General features: G+C 54.2%; 8 protein-coding genes across 8 annotated transcripts; 5 read left to right on the top strand and 3 right to left on the bottom strand.

Annotated features, from left to right (window-relative positions):
- Positions 1–509: 509 nt before the first annotated feature.
- On the top strand, positions 510–1,331 carry SNF7 (ESCRT-III subunit protein snf7; the record flags this gene model as incomplete). The annotated part of the gene is made up of 3 exons (XM_064804004.1): positions 510–702; positions 791–1,204; positions 1,261–1,331. The coding sequence occupies 3 exons, from the start codon at positions 510–512 to the stop codon at positions 1,329–1,331; spliced, it is 678 nt and encodes a 225-aa protein (XP_064657805.1).
- Positions 1,332–1,920: 589 nt separating this feature from the next.
- On the bottom strand, positions 1,921–3,231 carry LTR77_006763 (uncharacterized protein; the record flags this gene model as incomplete). Its single annotated transcript, XM_064804003.1, has 1 exon — positions 1,921–3,231. The coding sequence occupies one exon, from the start codon at positions 3,229–3,231 to the stop codon at positions 1,921–1,923; it is 1,311 nt and encodes a 436-aa protein (XP_064657804.1).
- A 124-nt stretch (positions 3,232–3,355) lies between these two features.
- LTR77_006762 (uncharacterized protein) lies at positions 3,356–4,015 on the top strand (the record flags this gene model as incomplete). The annotated part of the gene is made up of 2 exons (XM_064804002.1): positions 3,356–3,407; positions 3,504–4,015. The coding sequence occupies 2 exons, from the start codon at positions 3,356–3,358 to the stop codon at positions 4,013–4,015; spliced, it is 564 nt and encodes a 187-aa protein (XP_064657803.1).
- A 691-nt stretch (positions 4,016–4,706) lies between these two features.
- Positions 4,707–6,064, bottom strand: LTR77_006761 (uncharacterized protein; the record flags this gene model as incomplete). The annotated part of the gene is made up of 2 exons (XM_064804001.1): positions 4,707–5,813; positions 5,864–6,064. 2 exons carry the CDS (start codon positions 6,062–6,064, stop codon positions 4,707–4,709), a joined length of 1,308 nt encoding a protein of 435 aa, XP_064657802.1.
- Positions 6,065–6,281: 217 nt separating this feature from the next.
- Positions 6,282–7,203, top strand: FKH2_2 (transcription factor; the record flags this gene model as incomplete). The annotated part of the gene is made up of 3 exons (XM_064804000.1): positions 6,282–6,439; positions 6,493–6,583; positions 6,637–7,203. 3 exons carry the CDS (start codon positions 6,282–6,284, stop codon positions 7,201–7,203), a joined length of 816 nt encoding a protein of 271 aa, XP_064657801.1.
- A 3,617-nt stretch (positions 7,204–10,820) lies between these two features.
- On the top strand, positions 10,821–12,817 carry LTR77_006758 (uncharacterized protein; the record flags this gene model as incomplete). Its single annotated transcript, XM_064803999.1, has 9 exons — positions 10,821–10,907; positions 10,960–11,227; positions 11,290–11,384; positions 11,439–11,466; positions 11,522–11,553; positions 11,610–11,695; positions 11,746–12,008; positions 12,068–12,606; positions 12,659–12,817. The coding sequence occupies 9 exons, from the start codon at positions 10,821–10,823 to the stop codon at positions 12,815–12,817; spliced, it is 1,557 nt and encodes a 518-aa protein (XP_064657800.1).
- An 872-nt stretch (positions 12,818–13,689) lies between these two features.
- On the top strand, positions 13,690–15,392 carry LTR77_006757 (uncharacterized protein; the record flags this gene model as incomplete). Its single annotated transcript, XM_064803998.1, has 4 exons — positions 13,690–14,077; positions 14,177–14,892; positions 14,976–15,085; positions 15,134–15,392. 4 exons carry the CDS (start codon positions 13,690–13,692, stop codon positions 15,390–15,392), a joined length of 1,473 nt encoding a protein of 490 aa, XP_064657799.1.
- A 234-nt stretch (positions 15,393–15,626) lies between these two features.
- LTR77_006756 (uncharacterized protein) lies at positions 15,627–17,707 on the bottom strand (the record flags this gene model as incomplete). The annotated part of the gene is made up of 5 exons (XM_064803997.1): positions 15,627–15,772; positions 15,835–16,592; positions 16,654–17,028; positions 17,099–17,210; positions 17,272–17,707. 5 exons carry the CDS (start codon positions 17,705–17,707, stop codon positions 15,627–15,629), a joined length of 1,827 nt encoding a protein of 608 aa, XP_064657798.1.
- Positions 17,708–18,338: the final 631 nt, after the last annotated feature.

Here is an 18,338-nt window from a genome sequence, read left to right as displayed (position 1 = left end):
TGCAGTTGTTCCAGAAGCACAAGGCGGCTGGGATCAGGCATTTTCGTTGCCTTCTAGAGCGAAACGAAGCATAGATGGAGCGTTGTTCTGAGCCCACTCGGTGACATGATCTGTAGTCGTCCAATCGGTCAGATATGTCATGTGTCGTGTCGCGGTCAACTTCTCGTGATGTTGGTGTTGTCTCAAAGATCTCGCGCCTTCTGATTCAAAGCGCTAGTGCCGGAACCACCCGCCACCACTTTCAACGTCATCCGCCTCGCCTGAACGTGCCCTCATATCTTACCACAATCACCACCACAAGGCAGCCAGAAAATCTCCTGCGACACATTCCACCACTTCTAAGGCACCTACATAGTGACGTTCAAAGCCTGCGACAAAGTCTCAGCGAATACCGGGAGCAGCAGTCCGGCGAGATTAGGCAGCTGGGAACTCACGAGGGCTTCATCTTCGCCTGCGTGCAAGTACTTCTAGTTACCACCTGGGGTTGATCAGCCACTGCCGTCGCCATCATGGCATCCAACGGCTGGGGCTGGGGCAACCTCTTCGGCGGCAACGCCAAAGCGACAAAGGACACCACCAAGAATGCGATCTTAGGGCTGCGGGGCACGTTGGATATGCTGGCGAAGCGGGAGCGACATTTGCAGAATCAGATGGACGAGCAGGACAACGTGGCACGGAAGAACGTGAGCTCGAACAAGGGAGGTAAGTCTGGTCACGCCAGCTCGGCGGTGGAGGCCATGAGATGCTGAGACGATAAGGCCTCGAACGCTGACATATCCTACGTTTGTAGTCGCAAAAGCAGCTTTACGGCGGAAAAAAGCATTCGAACACCAGTTGGAGCAAACACAATCTCAGATGATGACTGTGGAGCGGGAGATCAGCAGCATTGAGACCGCCAACATCAACAAAGAAACGCTCGACGCCATGAAGAATGCACAACAGGCCATGAAGAAGATCCACGGCGGACTTACGATCGACAAGGTGGATCAGACGATGGAGGAGCTGCGGGAGCAACATGCGGTCGGAGAAGAGATTGCCGAGGCATTAACACAAGGAGCGGTTGGGAACGCTGTGGACGAGGACGACCTGGACGAAGAACTGGCGGAACTGCAACAGGAGGAGCTGGACAACAAGATGCTGAAGACGGGCAGCATGCCAGTCAGCGATCAGATCCAGCGAATGCCAAACGCGGCAGTGGGAGAGCGTAAGTATACTTCCGTCTGCAGAGTGATGCCAGCGCATTGCTAACACTTCACACAGCCAGGTCACGAGTCGAAGAGGACGACGAGGAAGAAGAGCTCAAGAAGCTGCAGGCTGAGATGGCGATGTAGCGAGCCGGAGGGAGCGCATACATGTGGTTCTTTGGAGCGTTCGATTTCATGGTGTTATAGCAAATGTTCAAAGCAGACATCCTGACGAGCTAAAGTTTATATCCGCGACACGACTACAGAAATCTGTGGGCCCGCTCTTCAAGACGGATAAACGGCCGTACTCTCGAGTTCTCATCCTGTTCCAACGTTGTTCATGTGCCTCTCACGTCTCCGGGAGACCTTTGAAGCTGGGAGAAGGTCACTCCGTCGTCGAGGCCGCATCGCTTTGCCTAAGCATCATCACAGGTGGCCGCTCGTAGATGTCACGTCGTTGTCTGCCTCTTCGATATCTTCCTCGCAAAGTGCGCTGGCGGCTTCTCCAAGCAAAGTTCAGGGGCTGGGAGAGTGAACAGAGGGTGTGGTGGCGGTGAGTAGCTGGAGACGGGTGAGAACGATCACTACATCCAGGCGTTGGTCTGTACGGATGTGCGCCGCTTGTCCACGCACAGAATACCAGTTCAGATGAATGACAGTGAGTGTAGCAGCGGGCGGCAGCTTTAAATTGGTAGAAATGCACGCTACATACGGTCATCACTCATCACTCATAATCTCATTCACCCTCCACTTCCACCGGCAGCGTATCGAAGACGACCTGGTTGTTCTCGTAATGCTCCAAGAAGCCACTCTGCAGCAGCCTCTTCAGAGCATTGAGTCGATGCAGCTTCCACCACTTATCAATTGTCATCTTGCCACCGTTCTGAACATTGATCTTCAACCTCGACCCCATCTCGTACCCATCCTCGTCGAGCGCCGTGCTGTATCGTGGGCCGCGTGTGGGCTTTTCGACGGTGTGCAGGATGTCGGTGAAGGTCATGTGGAGCGACTTGCGATCCTTTTTGGACAAGCGCTTGGAGGAGGCTTTAGCAAGTTCGGCCAGCTGTTGTTCGAGCCGATGCTTCTGGCGGTACACAGTGTAGCGCTTGATCATGACGTCGCGGTTGCCGTTGTTCGCGTTTCCATCGGCGAAGAGCTGATTTTCGTTCTCTCCTTCTTCGACCTCGTCGTCCGACTCAGCTTCCGTGTAGCTTTTCTCGTACAGAAGCGCGATGTTGTCGCCGGCAGCGGTGAGCACGCCGGCATCGCCACTTTCGAGTTGATCGACGAAGGTGTCCATGGCCACCTCTGTAGATTCTTCCAGGTCCTCGAGTTGTGTGGCAAGGAAGCCCCATTCTTCAAGGGCAGTAACGACTACTTCTGCGTTGTCCGCTTCTTCGATGGAGCTGCCGTCCGAGCTTGCGATTTCCAAGAAGAAGTCCATGATTGACTCGACCTCCTCCATACTGGCACCGCCATAAAACGTGGCCACACTCAGGACATGCATCGCAGCAATCTTGGCCGTAGGGTGTTGCGCGTCGGTGACAACGGTCTTGACAGGCCCAGACACCGTATCGTAGAAGTCCTCCGAAGGATCAGTGACCAGCATGAGCGCCAAAGCCTTCAACGCTAGCACGGTCTCACGCTCGGTCTGCCCGCTCTTTACACTCTTTAGCAGGCTCGGGACCAGCTCGCCCATCTTCCGCTTTATCTCCTGCTTTCCATAATGCCGTGTCAGGCCGGCGATAAAAGCCTGCAAGCTGTCTTCACGTCCTTGCACGCTCGAACGTTTTCGATCGCAGATCTCGTTCATCTTCTCGTCCAGAAACGCGGTCCAAGCGTCCGGAGTCTTGTCGTCTTCCGCGCTCGCGATGAGGTCGTCGATACTGTTAGTACTCCACTGTGTAGTGTCGCTCATGTCGGCCTCGTCATCGGAGTGGTACGGCGTGTTGGCTCGAGAGACCTGTCTGCTGGCATTTGGTGTGCTCGTCCGTGATTTCGCCTTTCTACTGACAGTCTTGCCTGCTAACAACTCGCGTCGGTTCATTTTGACGGTTGTTTTCCCTTTTTGTTGTGATGTGTCTTGTCACTGTCGCACTGCTTAACGCTGTGGCAGCATACGTTGCTGAATGTCACTGTATGGGTGGGCGCGACCGGTCGTAGGAATCGCGATGTGTGTCGTGGATGAGTCGCAAGTCCATGAGGTAGGTGATGGGGGATATGGTATGTTGGAGGCTTCTATACGCCGCCTAATGTCGTCTTGTCACAAGAGTAAAGTGAAGTTGTCCGGTGACATGTGAAACTCTTCCTCGTCGACAGAGCACAATTGCCAAGCCCGGAACGAGCCGAGAACACGTGCTCTACCTTATCTTCCAAAAACTCTGGCCTCTTCACAAGCTCTGTCAACGCAACCATATCCTCTGCAGGACGATCGTAACATGGCCGAACGACCCTTCATCACGTGTCATGTCCTCGACACCATCATTGGAAAGCCTGGCGTAGGCATCGAATGCGCACTTGAGGCCATCGACTACGCTGCTGGCGCTACTCCGCCAACCTGGAAGGCGATGACCAACAACGATGGTCGTGTCGCAGCGTGGGACAACCTCAGTGGAGGACTCAACGAGTACATCGCCGAAAGGAAGTCCAAACTGGCAGAAGGCGAACACGTTGTGCTCAGACTTCGATTCTTTACTGGAAGCTATTTCGGGTACGACAAGACGTTCTACCCTGAGGTGGCCATCACGTTCTCTGTGAAGAAGGAAGAAGAGCACTACCACTTGCCTCTATTGCTTGGACCGTGGAGTTACACGACGTACCGGGGGTCGTAGAGGCTCTGAGGTGGAGGGCGTTGAAGCTTCCGCCTGAGGTGCGGTGTTGGCACGGGGACTTGCAGGCTACTCGCAGACTGCGTCAGATCTCACTCGTGGGAGATGTTCATCTGTGGTTGGCATCTCACATCTCTTTTCATCACTCCTTTCCAAAGACCACCAGCAGCTATCAACTATGGACCCCATATACTCACCTCTATTCGGTGTCGCATATCGGCTTTTCTCGAAGCTGTTGTGGTCGCAAGATTCCCTTCCATGGTCGAGCTCTGCGGTTCTGATCAAGATTCTCATGCTCATCTTCTGTGCTTGGTACACGAGAGAGTTAATCAGAAGATGGGTTAGGCTCATCACCACTACTTTTCTGGTCTTTACAACTCGGCATCAATCCAACATAGAACGGGAAATCGCAGCCACTCGGGGAGCCTACGATAGTCTAGGCTGGGAGCATGTTCAATAACAGCGAAGTAACAATCAGCAGCTCTCCATACTCAATTCGTGGAGCACAACAGCTCAATGCAGTCGACCAGCGAACATCCTCATCCGCTCGAGCCGGTAGTCCCGCATTTCCTGCTGGGCACCTAGGTCCAAAGCGCCACCACAATAGCATGATATATGTTCAGGCTCGCTCGGAAGATTACCAAGATGCAGATTAAACACCATCTCTCCGCAGAGCGGCCCTCTTCGGTCTGGCCTAGAGGTATCGTCTGACCACGCCAAATGCTACCAGCAGCAGAGAGCCAGCTGTCGTAAACACTCTCCGACGATGCTCGTCTCCATCTTGAGTGACGCCCAAAGCAACCGCGATGAACACATTCAGCGGCAGCCGCATGAACCCGTACACCTTTGCCCTCACTGCGTCTTCAACCACTTCCGACTTCAGACGACTCATGCTCGGAAAGTACAGACCCACGCACATTTCGAACAGGGCGAATGACCAGAAGGTTGCGCCTTCGGATCGCTGCAGTACCGGTATGAGGAGGCCCCACGACGCCAGGGCCAATATGCTGAGCGTGAGGTGTCCGGCATCCCGGGCGTTCTCTGGTTTGACAGTGCTGAAGATCATGCTTCCAAGCATGATGGCACACATGAAGCAGCTGAATATCAATCCGAATGGCAGCGGTGTCTCTGCATTGGCCATCGAATGGGCCGAAATGAGCGTCGGCGACCAGAAGAAGACGAAGAGGTACATCGAGCCCTCGAAGAATGTCGTCGTGGTAGTCAGTGCCAGTATTCGACGATCAGACAGCAGCGTGCCTATACCGCCTTCGGTTTGCTGCTTTTTGGTCGCCTCGTCGCCATAGTTCTCACTCCAGAATCGTTGGATGCCGACGAAAGCCGCAGCCAGGCAAGCAAAAGCAGCCATGAATGGACTCGTCTTGGTGCCTGTGTATCCGACAACCGCCTCGCCGATGACTCCCGACAGGATGGCAACGATGCTGCTCAACGTCACCGAAGTGCTGAACATGCTCCCCAGGCTGAGACACCCGCTCAATTCTCGCTTGTGGTACTCTGCGATCATCCATGCCTCGAACACAGAATACAGCAAAGTCGTGCTCAAGCCACCCAACGCTCGGCCGACGAAGAGGACGAAGATGTCGTCACTCAAGACCGACAAGCAGGAGAGGCCGTAGGTGACGCAGAAGGCGAGGCAGCCGTTTCGCCGCCCGTACTGATCCGCCAACGATCCAACGAACGACGCTGTTATGCCTGCTGTTACGAAGCCGACAGTGAACAAAGAGGCGACTGTGGATTCCGGTACACCCTTTTCATGCTTGTAAAGGGTGTACATGTATGGACCCTTGGAGCTGTCAGCGAGATTTTGGATGCATACGAGTGGGCTCCGCTCACCTGCAGCCAATCTGCGGCCATCACCAAAGCATACAAGCCAAAGTACTCTCTTTTGAACTTCGATGCCGCGCCCTTGCTATCACTGGATGGTAGAGCGAGCGTCTCTTGCAGCGGAGCATGTTTGTCGGTCTGGTGGCGATGTGCGGCCAAGGCGATGTTGAAGCACACTAATGCTGCGAAGTAGATGCCGTACAGCTCCATGTCGTTCCACAGTCTTCACGAGTTCTGAAAAAGATCAAGATGAGAAGTCTCGAGCTCGTCAAGCAGCCCAGGTTCATTCCACATCGCGTTGCCCTTGCGCGACATTTTCGAGCGTTCCGGCGTGCGCAACCTCGCGTCACATTCGTGTCTTAACCTGACTTCTTCTGTTGCAACACAACACTTGGGAATCACATCATCTTTTTGCGATAATCGAAACATGTTTGCCGCTCAAGCGAATCGTCTCCCTCTTCTGCTGGCCGCCTTTGGGGTGATCCTACTTGTCGCCACCCTCTTTCACCACTTCGATGGTGTGCTGGAGTCGTGGAGGAGCTCTCTCAGCGCTGATGGAAACCAGAAACATCATGAGTCGGCAATGTTGGTGTCCAGTTCAGCGAAGCACGACCTTCGACCTACTGATTGCACTCCAGTCACACTGCTTCGAGACCGTCGTTCTACGAAGTCGCTCTGTCTTATGGCACGGACAAGGTGACTGCTCATCACTACCACCACATGTATCAAGTCAGGATTCTGGATCAAGACGACGCCGTGCATCCCTGGCTAACCGTACGCAGAAGTACCTTTCAACAATGCGAGATAAGCACATCAAGATGCTCGAGATCGGACTGGGCTGCGACATGAGCTACGGCCCTGGAGCATCGTTCTACACCTGGCTCGAATACTTCCCTTATGTCGACCTGTACTTCATCGAGTACGACGCCGCCTGTGCAGAGAAGTGGGTTGCCAACACCACCGAAGCCACTATCTACACCGGCGACCAAGCCGACGTGGACTTCCTGAACTCTTTCATGGACGAAGCCGGAACCAACTTTGACATCATCATCGATGACGGTGGCCACCGCATGAACCAGCAGATCACCAGCCTCGAGGTACTGTGGAAAGCTGTGGTGCCTGGCGGCGTCTACTTCTGCGAGGACCTCCAAACGAGCTACTGGGACAACTACGGTGGCGACAAGAGCAACAGCGGGAAGAAGAAGACAATGATGGGAATGATCAAGGAGCTGCTCGACGATTTGCACGTTGGACCGGGCGGACACAAGCGGAAGCACGAGGTCAGCGTGGACATGGCTTTCGTCGATTGCATGAAGGAGGTTTGTGCTTTTGTTAAGAGAGAGTCTTGAGTACGTTCTCTATGGTCGAAACCTGTTGATTGCCACTACAATCGTTGTCATTCTACCCTTCCAGCAACCAATCTGGTGAGAGACCCCACGCAAAAGATGCTCGTCAAGTATAGTCTCACCACTCGAAAGCTGCTGACAACTACTTCCTGCTTCTCGCTTACTCGCACGACACAATGTCTGAGACCTCAAAGCCTGATCATGTCTCACCGGGATGCTGGATGCTTGCTATAATTTTTTAACGCTGCATGTGCTGCTTGTTCTGCAGCTTCCACGCCATCCTTCACCGCATCAAAGAACATTTCGCAAACTTTGACTTCTCTGATTCAAGCCCATTTATACCTCGACGCAACTGACCATGTTCAACGCACGACCACACAATCAGGACACCTTGCGAAGCTCGATGAATAACTCTCGCTCTTCACCACCTGCTGCCGGCCAGTGGGCTGACGAGGCCACGCCCAGTTCCTCCAACACGCCTCATCAACAGAATCAACCAACCTCTCCTCCCACCAACCAGCAATCCCAAACGCATTCTGAAGCTCATAGCAGCCACGCAACCGATACAACAACTGGAGACCAATTGCAGACTCCGACACCTGTCCAGCAGCCAACGTCTTCCCAGGACGGTCGGGCTGTTGTACGCACCCAGCCCTTCCATAACCCACCACTCCTTACCAGCCAGCAGCAAAGAGTTCTCCTTGCCGCTGATCGTAGACGACCGGCAGCACGTCAAGGACCTACGCACACCGAAGGCGCATCTCAAGAATCGACTGTGGCGTCATCTTCTGCGGGTCAGCATCAGGCTTTTCCAACGCAACAGCCGATCCCAAGTCCACAGCAAGGTACTGGATATGTGCCTGCACGACCTCCGCCACCGGTACCACAGCCGGCGGTACAGACTGGACTACCATTGCGACCGCATGAGAATCCTCCTGGCCCGCGTCCAACAGAGCCTGCCCACGAGCAGGAAGTCGAACGAGAGGTACAGTTGCCCGTGGCGAATGTACCGAGTGGTCAGCGTCTGCGAAATGCTGCGCTTGCTACTCCCCAGCCTCCACGCCATACTCCGCAGCCAACCAATAGCTTCGTCAGACGGGACCCATCGTTCGTACCCGATGCTCCAGAGCCAAGGGGTCGAACGCTGTCAAGACCTTTGCACAGCGATGGGCAGGGGAGATGCTGGGCCCCGGCAAGTCGATGCTCGTCGTGCGATCACATCATCACTGATGCTCACTACGAGAACTCGTGGTCGAGAGAGAGGAGAAAAAAGCGCATCAGCTTCGGCACATGTTCGATGTGCGGTCACGAAGCCAAATACCCATTACTGACGCCGTGTGGTCATCTTTTCTGCAGCGGGTGCCTGGAACCTGCGTTGAGGCACGAGCGCCCTCCGCAGTGTCCAGTCTGTCAGACCCCGTGCTCTTCGGTCGATTCTGCGATGATCAGTGCTGTTTACCGCTCACCAATTACCAGAAGTCAGCCTCCTCCTAGCTATCAGGGGCAGCATTTTAGTCCACCACAGCCGGACGAACATGCAGAGTCAAGCAGCGGCCCTGTTGCAGGTACCACGAACACTCCAAACCGCACTCAACATGTCCAGGCATCCAACAGCAGTACCCGTGGCCGCAGCGATAACACCACCACCCCTGCTGCATCTCGCGTCTCAACCACAGCACCCAGTGCCAGCAACGACCAGAGCACCCAACGCAACACAAGTCCAGTCCAGCGTAATGCCAGAATACGAGCGAACGATCTCGCGATTCGGAATTTGTGAGACAGCATCATTCTCAACCGCCATTTGATAGAGTCGGCGACTCGCGCTCGCGACGACAGCCGAAACAGATCGCGATCTCCTCAGCGAAGAAGCTGGGACGCAACTATGGACCGTCACCGCCAGCACATCTCGAGAGCATGGGAAGCTTGCAAGCAGAAGGAGGAAGAGAATAGAGAGCTGAAGAAGATGACCAGGGAGCAGTTTCGGGAGTGGAGGGGTCGTCAGGAGGAGTTCCAGCAGGGAGGTAATGGAGGTGGAGGTGCGGATACGTTGTTGGCCCTTTCTACGAAGAAGACGTGCAGTACTTCGTAGGCTGGAGATGGTGTCGTAGGTGCATCGCCACTTTGGATGAGGATTTTCATGGTATTGTTGTTGGAAGCTCGTATGTTGGGTTTGCACACCGAGAACGAAGAACGCATTATCAATCCATTAGGTTGACCTACTAGCTGTGTTCGCGTTGTAGTCCAGGACGCTTTCTTGCCTCTGGCTTTGGCGGCCCTTTATGAGAAGACACATTTGCTGATCAAAGCCGTTTGTTTACTCTAGACAAGGCCGGGGCGGAATTACCTACGGTATACTCCATATGCGCGGTGTAGCTGGATTTGACTGGTCGGCAGCAGCTGTTCACCGTGAGTGTCTTTACCCCAAAACACTCCTTCAATCTGAAGAAGTCGTGTGTGCGATTTGGGCTGATGCGCAGTACTGGTGACTTAATCTGCAGGAAGCAAATTCGGAGTTGGGTTGTGTTCGGTGAGGGAATGGGTGGCGCTTAAAGGTCAAGCCAGTTTTTATTACCTTGCATACATGTTCCTCGTCGTACTTCAGTTCTCCGTCCGGTTTCCAATGCAACTAGAATGCAGAACGAAATACCTGTCCGCTCCAAAATCCGGGGAATTTTAGCAAAGCTCGCAGGCCCTTACTAAATGGTAGGGTCTTGGCGTATCTTGGCGTACAGCGGTATCGTCGTGGAACTTTACCCCCTCCTCTACATTGAATAGTCGACATAGGTAGGCAGTATATATATTTCTAGAGAGCTTAAAGCCTAAGCTATTGCTAGTTATTACAATGTTACTATACTACCTAATATTTATAATACCATATTAGATTTTCTATAGGTAGAGGAATAGATAGGTGTTTCGTTATATATTCTATCTCGGTAGATACTAGATACCAATTCGGAATACCAAGTACTAGTAACTAGTAACTATAGGTAGAGACTATCTAGAAGAGAGAAATATAATTATATATTTCACATATTCTACTTTAGCGTACTATTTATAGCTTATAATACCTCTCTCTATATCTTTCTTTATATCTTAAGTAAGCAATTGGCGGTATTATATAAAGACAACATATCTATTATATGTCTAAAGTCTACTAAGCGGGCGAATAAAATCAAGTCTATAGTTCAGCTAATTAATAAGAAGTAGTGTCTTGCCCTTCTAGCCGCTTAGGCATTAGCGATATCGCAGCCGATATTGCTAGCCTTCGGGTGTTTTGACCAACAGTCATGGCATGTTATCACTGAGTTTGGAGGCGGGACTCGCTCCACGGTCGGGCCTGCAATGAATCATGCCAGCTTTGGGTGCATGTCCATCCCTTCGAAGGACGCCCCCTGAAAACGGGCGATTTGGACGGGCGGGCATGGATGAAACATGAATCTCCAATTCTACTCCAGATGGCCTTCTCCATACCCAAAGGTCAGCCATCGTGGCCGCGGGCTCCACATAGTGTTGATAAAACACCAAACGCCTCTCCTCGCCTTCACTCCAACGGCGTCCAGGTTGTCTACCAACAGCATCAGTCAGCAGAAATTGGAGTCCGGTCCTCCTAATCCTCCACCATGTTCGACGATCTACGCGGCCGACCTTTGACATGGAGTGTTACTGCAGCTTGTGCAAGCGCTTACCTCCTCTTCGGCTACGACCAGGTGAGCGAAACTCGCGCCTGTCATGAGATCTACGACGCTGAAGACCCGCCAGGGAGTCCTTGGAGGTCTGGTCACCCAGCCTACCTTCCTCAGTGCCATGGGTGACCCGTCTTCCCTGTATCTGGGAACAATCGTTGCCCTCTACAACATTGGATGCCTGGCTGGCTGCGTGGTGGCAGCGGTATGGGGCAACAAGGCCGGCCGCAGGAATTCCGTCCTGTGGGCGTGCGTGGTCATGCTCATTGGTGCCATCATTCAATTCACCGCCTATGGCGCTCCCCAAATGATCGCGGGACGATTGATCTCCGGAGTGGGCAATGGTATCTCGATCGATCGCATTATGACAATCGCATACTGGCGCCGTAGCTTACAATTCGAATAGGCGTGAACACTTCGACAGTCGGCATCTACATCTCAGAGATCTCTCCAGCTGCCCGTCGCGGCAGAGGAGTGGCTGCCCAGCTATCCTGCGTTATCGTGAGTTGACACCGCCAGCTGACTCTCCCCTGATTCGCACTAACGGAGTCGCAGTTTGGCACGGTGATGGCGTATTGGATCGGTATACGCACCACTCAGCCTTGACACGGCGTTGGAAATCGACTGATAACGACCAGATTACGGCACCATCCGCAGCCTGTCGGGCAGTGTACGTAGCTCCCGGTCTTCGACGAGTTTTCTTTATCCCCGCTAATCGACCTATAGATCGTCTGGAGGTTCCCGATTGCGTTCCAGTGCATCTTTTTGATAGTGACCATCATCATGCTCACGTTCCTTCCGGATACTCCCAGGTAAGTCATCTAGTCGCATCAAGAAAGCTATACGTGCTGAAAACCTACAGGTGGCTGTTCGCAGCTGGTCGCAAAGTCGAGTCAGTGGATGTTCTATCCCGTCTACTAGACCTTCCGCCAGATAGCGCGGAGGTTCGGGGCATCGAGAACGAGATGCAAGCGGCGTGGGAACTGGAGAAGATGAACGGCGAGTTCAAATGGTCCAGTCTCTGGCGGGAAAAGAGCGACGTCAAGAAAACCAGACGACTCGTCCTCTGCTTCATGATCTATCTGTTTCAGATGTTCACTGGCATCAACGTCATTGCCTTCTATGGTAAGTTTTGCGTTTGCTTGAGCGTAATCGCCAGGGCACTGACAGTTTCTTATCAACAGTCACTATTGTTTTGGAGGTGTATGTCGGATTTGATCGCGAGACGAGCAGTCTGGTCGCTGGTTGCATCCAGATTGCTTTCTGGCTTGGCACACTTCCGCCATTGTGGACTCTCGACCGATTTGGACGCCGAAAGACTATGATATGGGGCGGCATAGGCCTGTCTGTGGCTTTGATCATCTTCACTTCCGGCATTGCGGTCGCCACCCCCGCGTCAAGCCGAATGGCACTGGCCTTCTTGTTTCTCTTTGAGATCATGTTCGGCATGTCCTGGGATACCATTCCCTGGGTCTACGCTGCAGAGATCACCCCGCTGGACATCCGTCACATCGGTACAGCTATTGGCGCGTTCTCTGAGTGGCTCTGGACATTTGTGAGTGTACCTGAGATAATGGTTGGAAGACTACAACCGCTGACCCCTCGTAAGGTTGTCGCGATGATCACTCCATATGCGATTGAGAGCTTGGGGTGGAAGTACTACCTCCTCTACTGCATCATGACCGTCCTTGCTGTGGTCTTTACGTACTTTTTTGTGCCAGAGGTATGGAAGAGAAGCAATTCTGCATTGAACTCACGCTGACTTTGGACTTCAGACCGCAAACAAAACACTGGAAGAGATCGATTACGTTTTCTGCAAAGACGGAAGTCCTCCAAGTATCCATCAAGGCGGCCAGATCTCTGGCGAATCCCTCATGATGGGGAAGCAGCAAACTTCGAGCGGAAAGTTTGAGCACGGAGCAGAACAGGTGTGATGGGAGTGGAAGCAAAATCCGACGGCTCATGTGGGTAGGGGAATGGCACTTTGCATGGCAATGGACTTGTGTCGATATCAGATCCCGTACGATCCAACCTTTAAAGCGGCAGCTGTGTACGATTTCCCACCAACGAGGTTGTTCAGCAACTATCACCTTGTATACACATTATTGGACTTTGGATCTACCTAAGTCCCTTACTGATCCGCTCATGCTTTTTCACACGCCGAGCAGAGCAATTTCGACAGCTCGCACATCGCAGTAACGCCATCTTGTTGCACAAGCGGGAAGGAACCATTTCCTAGAGCGTCAGGCGGCAGCAGAGATGCCTAGCCCCGGCTGGCCTGATGAATACGGCGGAGCCGTTGCCGGTGCAGAAGACTTGTGTTGCTAGGCGTCATGTCATGATAGGTACATGTAGCTGGCATGGTTCATGCCAAGTGTCTGCCTTGTTTCCTCGCCCAGCCAGGCGATCTTGTCTCCGCCAGTGAGCATCACCGGTTTGGTGAAGGCCGTAGCCGTTTCTCCACAAGCACATGCATCTCCGCGGTGCCAGCCGGGCAGGTGGGGGGTGGGCCAGCGACACCAGCGACCTGCCCCGAGACGGTTGGGGCGGGGGCCCGGTGGCGCGGTTGGAAGACTGCATGTGGCTACAGGTACGGATACATGTCCGTCACACGTGCAAACCACAAGCCACCCCCATCCCCCCTCCAACTCTCACTGCTACTCCTCCGCTCCACCCCGCGGCGCCCCGGACCTGGACCTAGGCGATGCGCTGCGGGGTGCAGGTGGGCCGTGCAGCCGAGGATCTTTGCAAGGGCTACACCCGGCGAGCAGTAACCCAACCCTCCTCTCTCCATCTCCCCCTCGTCATGCCCACGCCCCCGCCCCCGCCTCCGAGCGACCACCGACCTGTGCTGGCCGGGGTTGGTGAGCCGACGATCAAGCCCAAGCAGCGCCGGAAACCCCGCGCTGTCTCCCACCTCGAGCCGGAACGCCTACAAAGGAAGAGACAGGTGGATCGCAAGGCGCAGGCGGCTCTGCGTGACCGCGCAAGGTCGCGTGTGCAGACGTTGGAGGCCGAGGTCGAGCTTCTGAGCAAGACGGCGGAGCAGCGCGAGCGGCACCATGTCGCGCAGGTCACGGCGTTGCAAGAGCAGAACACGCGGCTGCGCGAGCGACTAGACAGCATCGCGCATTTGATACTTCACGGCGAGAACGACATGGCTCGCGCGACACGTCCGACCCCCCAGAGTCCTTGTGCGTCATCGGAACCTTTCGTCCCCTCTGATTCCTGCCCCTGCGACTTCGCGGGAGGAGTCCCTTGACGGCCAACCCCGCTAACGCCACACTGCACAGCTTGTCACGACGACCACAATCTACTCCGCACCCCCGGTGAGGGCTCGGTAGGCGACGCGCCCGGTCACAGCGGCATGCAAGGCGGATCGGCCACGGGCAACAACGACGACGTTACGGCAGGATGTCCTTCAGGCGACCACAGCATGGCCTCGAATGGGACAGACCCGCCGATCTTCTCCGAATGTCCATCCGACCAAGTCTCTGGGAGTCACAGTGACGACTTTCGGCGTGGAGATGTTCCCCACTCGCCAGAGGCGCCCATTTCTGCGGACGGACAATCATACTCTGTAAGTCCCTCGGAGCTGGGAGCACCAGATCAGAGCCAGGGGTTGATGGACGGCGGAGGAACCAGCGATGCCATTCAGCGAATGCGGAACCTCGACTCAGACGCATCAACGTCTGCAAAAAACGCGCCGTCTCCTGCGTTCTGCCAGGGCCCTGCAGCGATCTCATGTACTCATCTGCAATCAACCTGTATACTCGACACCATTCTAGTCAACTTCTATTCCGGACAGCGAAAGCTTCTCCAGGAGGGCGCCTCCCTTCTCACGGTATTGGGGCCTTCTCGTCCATACGTTGCGACCATTGTCCATCCAGGGTCGCAAAGCAACCATCATCCCATTTGTCGAATCATCGAAGATGTGATGTCTACGTTCGGCCAGATCCAGGCGCCGGAGAAGCTTGGTATTGTCTTTAAGATGCATGCCACCCTCAGGGTAAGCCCTCGCCTTTCGTGGACAACCTGAAGTGGAGGAGTTTCGAGAACCATGGTTGTTGCATGAAGCTAAGTGTGATGCAGTGGCTTATCAACAATACCGTGGAGAATTATGAGTACATGCCGCGATGGCTGCGACCAACCGCCACACAGATAACAACACCTCACGCGGCATGGATAGATAATATACCGTGGTGAGTCGACTCCGACCAGCCATCTAGGCATCTTCTAACTTGCCGGAGGCCTGCAGTCCGAGACATGCTTATCGAGAACCCAATCCTCTACCGCTTCGAAGTCTTCTCAGAGGTCTACTCGCACACCGTCTCGGTGAATTGGCCTTACGATACTGACGACGCATTGGCGACGGATGAATGTACTGGACATCTCGTCATTGCCCCGATCTTTGAGAAGCATGTGCGGAGACTAGGCAACTGGACGGTTTCCAAGGAGTTTGAAGACTACTTCCCGGACTTGGCGAAAGCGACCAAGGTGGGATCATGACCGGGGACGCTGGACGGTGTTAAGATCGTCCGATCATCCTGTATCCATAGCGAGTCGAAAACGTTCTTGCAGGAGTTTGCGAGGGAGTAATACCCTCAGATGCAGCCTCGAACACCGTAAAAATGACACTCGTCGGGCTCGCTAACGTGTGTATCCCCAGAGCCTTCCAGAGATCATAAACAGAAAGTGGTCCCGTCTTCCCCTGTCTTCTGCCAGACGAAGAAGTCAGGCTTCTCAGATCCTGCCCCTCTCATAGAACTTGAGCGGAATGTGGATATACTTGCATCGAAGGTACTCGGCCGCATTCTTGCCCAGGACATCGTAGGTAGAGCTGGATGAGACACCGCGGTCCAAGTGGTCTTTCAGCAGAAAATGGACGGCTACATTGATGGTCAGTATGTTAGAGAAAGACGTTCCATGGGAGGGAAGAAGGGAGAAATACCCCAGATGTTAGACAGCTCAAACCTAAAGATGGGCTTGCCGACATAGTCCTCTCCCAGCATCTGCTTGATCCGGTCGACGGTCAAGGCACTGCGGAGCCAATCCCACTCGTCTGCGTAACGTACGAAGAATCCCACATTGCAATCCGAGCCTTTGTCGCCGGACCGGGCGTGGACGACGTGTCCGAGGGGTGCTCGAATGGCCGGCCCGAAGGTCGACAGTTCCACCGGGTCTTTCGTCTCGTATGAGTCCTGCTCGAACACGAAGTCGACAGTGTCGGTCGGTGGGGGAATAGGGATGCTCGCGTTCTTATGGGGCACATGACACGCGTGCTTCACTTCGCTCTGAGGCAGCACGGTGACCCAATACTCGTAGTAAGGCTTGGGAAGTGCTTGGCGAGTGTCGACGGCGAAGGTGGCACCGGGATAGCTCTGCATGATCGAGTCCGTACACGGCCGGAGGAAGTTCTCGACCGCGAGTGCGGAATGGTGAGTGCTTTGCGCGAAGATGCGGAAATCGACCGTTGCTGCGTCTTGGTTGGAGGGCTCTGACGGGCAGGAGCCACTGATGCGGAACTTCAGCGTGTGGTATTTGGCGACGTCCAACGCTGCGCGGATCTGCGCTTCGATCATCCCTGCCTTTTCCTTGATGTCCAAACCGCAGAGAAAGTAGTGGACCTCTGCTTGAAAGCCGCCCGGTGCTGTTAGGCCGACTTTGGTCGTCGGAGGTGGCTTCTCGTAGCCAACGTTCGACACCCGTCTGGACGAGACACGAGTCAGCGAAGGAAGAAGACTAGGAGCCCACTGAGGACTGTACTTACACCAGATCACGACCGACTTGTTCAATCTTGATGTTGTCGAGCTTGGCCATCACGTCCGAGTTGTAGTAGAGCGGGCCCTGGATCTCATAGAGAAGTTGGGCTTTGCATGTGTCGACCGTCACCATCCCTCCTCTGTTCTGCTGTTTCGAAATGGTGAACACACCATCCGCATCAACGGTTGCAATGGGAAAGCCAATGTTGGTCGCCATCCCCGACGGCAGACTCTTGAACCCCGAGAAGTTGCCGCCTGTCACGTAAGTGCCGCACTCGATGAAATGTCCTGCGACAAAGGCATGCGCCAGCGGTGACAGGTCGTCCCTCGTCCAGTTGTGATGATACGCAGCACAAGCGATGACGGGAGACGCATCCGCAACCCTAGCAGAAACAAAGTCGGGATATGTTAGCGGGGAATATATAGCACGTACGGCCGGTGTGAAACGGGTACCTTCCACAAACGACGATATCAGCGCCTTGCCTCAAGCCTTCTACAATCCCGAAAGCACCGAGATAGCACTGAGCATATATCGGTTCGTAGGCCCAGCCGCTCAGTTTCTTGCCTGTAGTAACGTCTTCAGTAAGGCTTAAGCGCAGAGTTAAAGCAGGAAGCTATTGACTCACCAGTCGTCAGACTCGTGAAGCCCTCTCCAGAGTCAATGGCTTTAGTAACGGCGGCCATTACCTCGTCGCCTTCTACCCACGCAACCCGAAGATCGAGCTTCTGTGCATCAATTTCGGCCTGAAGGATCTCGTACAGCTTTCTTGTATCACTCGCGCCGGCGTTCACAGCTACTTTGATGCGGCGCTCGGAGAGGTGCGGCAGGGCGGGGAGGATGGACTCTAAGAAGCAGTCCTCGTACTCGGTCTTCGCGATGTCGCTGCTGCTGCCAACGGTTTTCCCTCCGCCGCGCGTCGTCATGTTGTACTCCGACATATAATCGCCTGTGATGTACTGCACATCTTCGTGTGCCGCAATCTCCGCAAATTCATGTCGTCGGTCGGTGACAGAGCCAGAGACCGATGCAATGCGAGCTTTAGGAGGAGATATGCTGCCCATTGCGTTGTATTCGCGTTCTGTTCTGTTCTGTTCAGTCGGTGAGAATAATAGTGAAGGAAGCAATGGTATGGCGCAGGGAGGCTATGTCGAATAATCTACCGCGTTGGCAGTTTGAGCACAAGGCCTGGTGAGGGGCTTCGAACGCTACGTTGAAGCAGATATGCTCAGATTGAGGGCCGTTGCCGGCCGCCGCAGCTGCCGGCGGCATTCTTCCCAGGCATAATGGCATAGCAAAACCATGGCGTAATCACTGGATCATGTAAGGGAGAGAGCGATAAGCATGAGTCAGAGGCGCAAACGTGTATGCATCCCCCACACAGCAAGACTTACTCATGCCTGTAGAAGGATCGTCTCATGCCGAGACAGCCACCTTACTAATACAAAGAGGATGACATTACTCATGCCGAGACGGCAACTTTGTACCTTGCCTCACCGGATGTGCTCGAATTCACACTTCCTAGATCTATCTCTTCGACCGATCCATTGAGAACGTGGGTTGGTGTAGCGGACCATAGAAAGTCCAGTATCAATGTTTCCGTAGCTCACTCCAGCATTGCGGCAACCTGTTCAGCTTTGGACTGCGTCTATCCCTGCGCACACTCTCTACAACTTCGAGTACAGTGCGCATTCG

The sequence above is a fragment of the Saxophila tyrrhenica genome, assembly GCF_035928015.1.
Source record: "Saxophila tyrrhenica strain CCFEE 5935 chromosome Unknown scaffold_10, whole genome shotgun sequence".
Taxonomy (NCBI): Eukaryota; Fungi; Ascomycota; class Dothideomycetes; order Mycosphaerellales; family Extremaceae; genus Saxophila; species Saxophila tyrrhenica.
The sequence above is the reverse complement of the archived record's forward strand: the minus strand, read 5'-3'. Positions and strand labels throughout refer to the sequence as shown.